Raw genomic sequence first — 7877 nt, 5'->3', positions numbered from 1 at the left:
GTTTTAACTCATCTCCAGAGTCCTGTGGATGATCAGTGACGTTCTAACTCCATTTTAAATGTGTTTTGCAGTTTCTCATTTGTGCTGCAGTTTTCCACAATGAAACAAGTGCAGAGTTGTTTCAGGTCTAACTCATCAGTGAATTGTGACTGTGAAACAGCTAACTTCATTTTGATTCATGTTGGTATCATCATGTTGATTAGGATTAATTGTTGTGAGGTCCTTTCTTCAGTGAAATAGGTCACTTATTTAATTCAGTGTAGTTTTTAATGTGCACATTATACGACAGCGTAAAACCAGATCATAAAAATGAAACAGATGACGTGAAGCAGCCACAGGAAAAAACATATTAAACTAAACATGATTTGTCAAAATACAAAGGAATGGCACAAAATGAAAAGAAGATTTCACAGTAATCAGTGATGAAAGAAAAGATCTGTGCAGCAGAAACTTGAGTGAATACTGGCTGCGTCTCATTATGTAAAAAGAAAGGTGACGATGCTCAGCCTGTCTGGTTTTATGAGAATTATAATTAAAGAAGTTTCTTAAAAGGTGATGTGAGAGAAAGTGACTAAAATCTACACATACATTCAGATTTTCACTTGTTGAATTATCCTCATCAACTGTTTGATAGCGTTAGCATAATGCTTCTTTCTGGCTCTTCTACCAAAAGCAACAAAATTTAGTTTGAAATAATCCAACCTCAACATCCTGATCACATCTATATATTATTATAACTGATCATAAGTTTATAGCAGAATACAAAAAAGATTAATGAGCATGAAGAGATAACTACGTTGTGTCTGATCGATGAATCCCAGATGTAGTTTGTTGCTTTTGGTGGACTGCTTTTCTGCCTCCTGGTCTGGTCTGTCTCTTTTTCTGTCATCTGCATCTTTCCTCCTCAGGTCCTCAGACCTCCTCCACCTGGCACATTCTCCTTTCCATAAATAATCCCTCCCATCATAAACGACATGTAGTTTGAGCGCCCGTGTCCGAGCTGTCTGTTTAAACGGTGTTTTAACTAACTTTTTTTTTGTTCTCTCACACTTACTCCTCAGAAGAGGCAGAAAAGGATCGCCGTGGAAACGTGAGTAAAATCATTTCACTGAAAAGCCCTTTTTACCGCTTCTCATCTGGCTTATCACCTCCTGCGTTACCATGGGTACCAGTAGTTTAGTTTAACTTAAAATGTTTAAAAATAAATAGATAAATCAGGATGAATTGAAATGAATTAAAAAAATTCTGCAGGTAAGATTTAAAAGTGTGAGTTTCTCACACAGGAACATGAACCTCTGCATTAACGCTTTCTGTAGCAGTGTTCACATCCTGTTTAGTCTGAATTTAGTTTTCATGTCTCACTTTCCAATAAAGTTGGTTTGTAAGTAAAATGTCATCATCATTTCATCAGGTTTTATTTGTTTAGTGCAGCTTTGGCTCAGACTGTGTCAGGGCTCGACTGCGTATCACAGGACACACGGAGCTGTTGATGTAGCATGCCAGATGAGGATGCTGTAGACGACGGCCGAGACTGCTTTCGTTTTTCATTTGAGCTCATCTCTCTCTCTCTCTGTCTTCTCTCTCCTTAGTAGGAGTCCTTTGGCTAGCATTGGAGTAGTGCTGTTGTGGTAGACCAACTATTTCTGTCTCCTCCCTTCCCTTCTTCTTCTCCTGTGGTGGATGTGTGTGCACATTGGTGTTGATTTGTGTTGGTGTGCGTGTGTGTGTGTGTGTGTGTGTGTGTGTGTGTGTTGGGGGCCATATCAATCTGTCACTGGCTTCACGGTTGGGTGAGATTGTGTGTGTGTGTGTGTGTGTGTGTGTGTGACTGGCTCATGGGTGGGTGCATGATTATTCGTGTGACGTGTGTGTTTTTGTGCATGTTGATATGTATGTGTGTGGGTGGGTTTGTGTGTATGTTCGTGTGTGTTGGGGTCTATCAGGTGTCAGTGCCGGTGTTGCCCCAGGCCAGGCGGGGTGACCGCTGGTCTTGGGACCCGGATGAGGAGCGAAAGCGTCAGGAAAGGTGGCAGCAAGAGCAGGAGCGCATGCTGCAGGTACACAGTTTACCTCACAGGGTAAAGAGCATGACGCATGAGTCTGCAAGGTTAGCGGTTCAATTCCCTACGGAGCTCAGTGGGTAGAGCAAGGCACCTGCACTGTGAGGGTTCGTCACAGAACTGACTTTTAGCTAAAAACATCTATTGCATTTTAGCAACTGAGGATAAAAACTCGTCCTAGAGAAAGGAGTGATTGGTCGAGGTAAACCTCTCCATCACCTCCATCTTAAATGAACACACTAGCTAATTATGAGGCCTCACACACTTTTTACAGTGTTGTCTGTGTATTATTCACACACATAGCTGAAGTTTACCCGTCATCACGCGCAGCTTTATCAGCCTATTTCCACCTTAAATTTAAGTATAACGTAATGATTTGCTCTTTAGCGCCCAGCAGCTACACCCTCCATTAGGCTTGTTTGAGTTTTTACTTCAATTCAATTCAATGCCTTTATTGTCACTGCACAGTGTACAACGAGATTAAGTGTCTCCAGTGGGACATACAGTAAACATAACTACAGTCAAGTAGACACATTACAGTCTGTATGAATAAATATGAAGCAGACAAATAGTATAAAAACCAAAGTACTTATTATAAGCAGTTTGTAAAAAGTGTGTAAAACTCAACGGCTTTGACACTTGAAAACGACTGATGTGCCTTTGTTAAAGATAAAGATCTTTTCAAAGTGTTGCTGATCATTTAGCTTAAATAATACACTGGGAAATACATAGTAGAACATATGCTTTGTGATCTAGACTATAATTAAAACTCCAGTCTCTTAATTGGCCTGAAGTTTACACTGCATCTCAGTGGATACGTCGCTGACTCAGACCACGGTATTGAATTTATGACTCTAGATTGAAGTAATTTGCATGTTGTATCCGCGGCAGACAGGGATCACTGATGACTGGTTAACAAAACTACACACGAGTCGATGAATAATCCCAGCATCACAGTATAAAACCAGTAAATTCTGATTGGCTGATTTGCAGTGAAAAAAAATATCTGGGATAACATTCCTTGAAAAGTCGATGTGGTTTTTAAACTTCGAGGACATAAGAAGTATCACAGCGTTTCAGTGGCTATAACCTTGTTTACACCTGGTATTAAAATGTGATCTGTATCCAGATAATAAACAATCAATGATCTAATCTGGGCTTCGCGTTTACACCTAGAGCGGAACCTGCACTTGAGTAATTTGAGGTGTTGTCGGTCAGATTTTAAACTTGTATTGACCTGCGTTTTTTCCTTATCCAGATGAAGTGTGCGGATACGGATCGCATTTTAATACCAGGTGTAAACGGGGGGTTGTGTATCTCAGCCCTAACCAGGTCTAACTGGATGTCAACATATAGCCACTGAAAGATAAAAACATTATATTCAACCTAAGTGTCTTCAAGCCTTTCAACTTTTCAAACAAATTCAGCCCAGGTGTTTACATGTCTTCTAAACTGTAATTCACCAAAGCCATAAACTGGGATGCTTCACTGGTGACCAAACCCCCGACAGTGAATTCAAACCATGCAACAGCACAGTCATCTTCTGTGTGACTTGCTCAGCTTACAGTCAGAAGGATTAACACACATTTCATTGCTACTTGCAAAGCTTGCCTCCATATTTGTTTTATATTGAGCATCCCCCCCCCCCCCCCTCCTGAAGCCACATCCCGACTACTGCTGTGCGCACTTTGACCACTAGAGGGCGACTTTGTGTAGAGGAAGAGCCTCTAGTTTGGTTTTTATCCCCCCGTCTCCATCTCATGCACATACACAGACAAGGACTTTGTCCAAGGTTGCTGCTGTTGCTGCTGCCCAAATCACCCTCTCTCTCCTCAGCCAATAAGAGGTGCATCTCAAGTCCCACATATCTCTCTCTCTCTAAACATTTTTGATGGATTCATTCGTATCCATGGTGAACTGTACTCAACCTACAGTATCATCTTGATAAATACATCTGGAGATCAACAGTGATGAGAACAGATTTCTCTCCTTCTGCGGTCGTTGCAGGACTGTTTTGAGATGAGATGCGCCGAAATGGATGAATGTCTGGTGCATCGATGTGCTTGTTCCCTCCCCGGTTGACTCTGTGTTTGTCCGTGTGCTTCGACCTCAGTCTGTCATCTGTCTTGCCTAAGTTGCTTTCACTTTAAATCTTTTATCTTTAATTTGGCTTTCTTTTTTTTCTGGGGGGGGGGTTCCCACACAACAACTCTAAAAAGGCTTTAAAAAACTATTTTATGGGGTTTGTGCGGCGTATATCAAGTTACAACATAAAAGTAATTTAAATTTTTAGGGCCAACTTTTAAAATGAAAAATTGTGTAGGAACCCTTTGCTCAACAGGCTCTGCATGCTCTGCTTTTGCCTTTGTCTGCTCTGCCTGCATCTGGTCTCTTCTGTTTGCTTTTTTATCCCTAACAAGCAAATCAGATCTGAGCAAGTGTTTAGCCATAACAGAGGAAAAGCAAATTACCCGTCATTTATTGGCTCCAATTCAAGGCTCATATTCAGATAACACACTGAGAACACCCCTGATATATCACCAGTTACTGCAGCAGGACCCCCGGGTCTCAGTCCCCTCTCGGGTTAAATTAAAGCAGGAATCACCAGCAGAGAATTTTATTTACCGACTGATTCAGAAAAAGACCGAAGCCACTCAAAGAACCTTTCTGCTGCCAGATATATCTGCGCATCTTCTCTGTTTTTCCTGCCAAAACATCCACCCGCAGACAGTTCGGTCTTCCTCCGCGTTGAGGCTCTGTGCTGTATGTCATGTGTCTGTTGCCATGGTAACAGGAGAAGTACCGGCGCGAGCAGGAGAAGCTGAAGGAGGAGTGGGAGAAAGCGCAGAGGGAGGTGGCCGAGGAGGAGAGGAAGTACCATGAGGAGGTGTGTGTGTGTGTGTGTTTGTTTATGAAAAATCATTTTAGACATGTTAAATGTGCGATATGTGTGGGTTGTGTATTTTTCAATCTGAAAGAAAACCCATGAGAGTGCAGTTGCACGTTGTTGGTAACTCTCCCGACTCCCCCATCACGACAGGAGCGTAAGATACTGGAGGAGACTGTGGCGCCTCTCACTCCCCGCTCCTCAGCCCTGCCCTCCCCCAGCCGAGGGGAGCTGTCCTCCACCGCCGCGCCCCAGGACACCATCGTCCGTTCGCTGGCTGACTGGGAACGTAAACAAGAACTTCTGGAGAGGCAGTCGGTGAGTAACCGATTGATTATGGATAGCTGCTTTGTTAGACGAATGCTCGGTGGCCACGTTTGGCTGTTCGGCTAACTCTTTCCCTGTTTCTGATTGGATGGCGCAGAGGGGGAGCACGGAGAGCGTGGAGGCGAAACGGAGGGAAAATGACAGGACCAGTGACATCAGCACTGCTGACGACAGCATGAAGACAGCAAGAAGGTTGGTGAACGGCGTCTCAACAGTGACTTAGAATGAAATGTTAGAGAATTTTATTGTGTCTTCAACTTTTATCTCAGTTCTGTTTTCAAGTCGGTTTCCCACTAAGGAAAAATGGATCTGAATGGGATTGGTTCAATAAAGAAAATATATGTATGTGATGTATATTCTTTTCCTTTCTTTCTTTCTCTTCTTTCTGTGATCCTCAGCTCGTTGAGTCAGAGCAGCAGTCAGACAGGAACACTCACAGCTCACAGTTTGCAGAACGGCCAGAAACTTCCTGCGGTGTCGGCCAAATCCTCAACTCCGGTGAAGAAGCAACAAGATCTCACAGCAGAAAGCAACAAGCCCAGCCGGCCTGCAGGAGACAGGAGGTGTGTGAATGTGTGTGTGTGTGAGAGAGAGACAGAGAGAGAGAGAGAGACCTCCATGAGTCAAAGATTTGGTAGTTTGAAAAAGACGCTCTCTCTTCAAACCAGAGTTCAGTCCTTTTTAAATCTGGCAAAGGCCGTTTATATTGTGTGCATGAGAGTCGTTACCATTTTTGCTGTAAATATTGTTCTGTTTTTGCCATCTTAACATTTGATCCCAGGTGTAAAAGCAGATTTCAGATGGTTAGAATAGCAACAAGTAGAGTTCTGGTTAGTGTGGATCTTCCGGCAGCACCTCCAGTTCACTTGTTTGGCCAGCAGGTGGCATCATGCACCTGTAATACTCCCTCACAGTCCTCCACCATACAGTGCAAAGCTGTATTACTGCATGTCAAGATAAATGTGTTTCAGACATTATCATTACAATCATATTCTGCACACTTTAAAGAATAAAGTGTGGTTGGGTTTTGGCCAAACACCGCTGAGTAGCTTTGGCGGCGGTGGCCCAGGCCTGGATTGGTTCACGTCTGACTCTGGCAACCAATGGTGTCGCTGTATCCGTGAGTCATCATCATGTTGCATGTTGCTGTCCATTTCCAGGAGTGGTCCCATTGATAATAACATGAGCCGCAGCTCATCAAAGCCTCCTGCAGCATGTTCCCCAACTCCAGACACACTGCCTCCAACTCCCAACAGGTACTGCATCACAAACAGCCCACATGGAGGGAGGGAGGGGGAGAGGGGAGGAAAGGGAAGGGGGTCATTTCTGCATTGTCATTTTCTGCTTTGCCGCCTACATTTCTCCATCCATGTCATAACATGCAACCACTGCAACCTGCCTCCAGCCTGCCTGGAGTTTCAGCTCAACAATAAAACCAAGCAGAGGTTTATTTATAGTTTTTAATTCGTTCATTTTACAGGAAGCACATTCGTAAACATTGCTGCAAATGCACAAAATTTTTTTCTACAGTTCAAGATCAGATGTCGATAAAAGCATTACATGAAAAAATGGCACACAGCAGAGAGACGTGTAGAACAGTATCAGCGATGGGAACACTGGAGCAGTAAACACGCGATGACGTCAGCTGTGCAGAGAGCGAACACACACTGACCCTGATGAATATTAGTGAACACCAGGAGCCTGATCAATAGAAACACAAACGAAAACAGCAAAGACACAGAGAAGCGAGCTGAGCGAGGATGTGGAATATACCCCATATATAAATACACATCACCACACTGGTTTACTATATAATAAAAGTACTTTCTGAAAACTTTCTGCAGCCAGTTGTTACACAATATTTTCCTCTTCTTGTCTTTATTAATTTTCCAGTTTGACATTAACTCTTTGTTGCTGTCGACATGGTTTAACTGGAATAACGGGGGAGAGCGGCACTTTACACGTATCAAAGGTTTTCCATCGCTCTCCCTCCCCTCCCCTGTAGGTCCGTCAGTGGGAAGAAGCTGTGCTCCAGCTGTGGGCAGCCGCTGGGAAAAGGGGCGGCCATGATCATAGAGACCCTCAGCCTCTACTTCCACATCCACTGCTTTAAGGTGGGCGACACAGAAAGGGATGAACGTCCCCAAGTTCTTCCTTTCATCAAAGATTCAGTCGTGTTCTGTGTTTGATTTGATTTAGAAGTTTGAATGCTACGTTCACTAAACACTACAGGACACAGCTGTTTTTAGGGAAAATGACTGAATCTTTTTCTTAAAAGATGAAACTTTTATTTTTAAAGATTAGTTTTTTTTTCAATAGGAGGGTTTCATGGTATATGTTGACAAAAAACAAGAAGAAAAGATACAGATTAACATCATCTTTATCCTTTTTTAATATTCAGCTGTAATAACGACTAATTAATGAGTCATTAATATTAATCTGAATGCCTCCTCTGTTCCTCTCTCTTCAGTGTGGGGTGTGTAAGGGACAGTTAGGCGACACGACCACGGGGACGGACGTCCGAATTAGAAACGGCCTCCTCAACTGCCACCAGTGCTACATCCGCTCCCGCTGTGAGTACCACCCCACCCACCCCCACCCCC

General features: G+C 43.3%; 1 protein-coding gene across 10 annotated transcripts in view; it reads left to right on the top strand.

Moving 5' to 3' along the window:
* The window catches only part of LOC111644671 (LIM and calponin homology domains-containing protein 1), an 87551-nt gene that overhangs the window by 78686 nt on the left and 988 nt on the right, over positions 1 to 7877 (top strand). For 8 of the 10 annotated variants that reach the window (XM_087170249.1, XM_087170250.1, XM_087170251.1 and 5 more), the window contains 8 exons: positions 1062 to 1090; positions 4855 to 4947; positions 5101 to 5265; positions 5372 to 5466; positions 5673 to 5837; positions 6435 to 6530; positions 7280 to 7388; positions 7745 to 7847. In XM_087170249.1, coding sequence (XP_087026375.1) covers positions 1062 to 1090; positions 4855 to 4947; positions 5101 to 5265; positions 5372 to 5466; positions 5673 to 5837; positions 6435 to 6530; positions 7280 to 7388; positions 7745 to 7847 — 855 coding nt within the window. Of the gene's footprint in view, positions 1 to 1061; positions 1091 to 1943; positions 2058 to 4854; positions 4948 to 5100; positions 5266 to 5371; positions 5467 to 5672; positions 5838 to 6434; positions 6531 to 7279; positions 7389 to 7744; positions 7848 to 7877 lie in introns of all 10 variants that reach the window. The other 2 variants (XM_023393615.2, XM_087170252.1) reach the window with 2 other exon arrangements.

The sequence above is a fragment of the Seriola lalandi genome, unplaced genomic scaffold (assembly GCF_002814215.2).
Source record: "Seriola lalandi dorsalis isolate HSWRI2012SDOR001 ecotype SW California unplaced genomic scaffold, Sedor1 jcf7180002054940, whole genome shotgun sequence".
Lineage (NCBI taxonomy): Eukaryota > Metazoa > Chordata > Actinopteri > Carangiformes > Carangidae > Seriola > Seriola lalandi.
The sequence above is the reverse complement of the archived record's forward strand: the minus strand, read 5'-3'. Positions and strand labels throughout refer to the sequence as shown.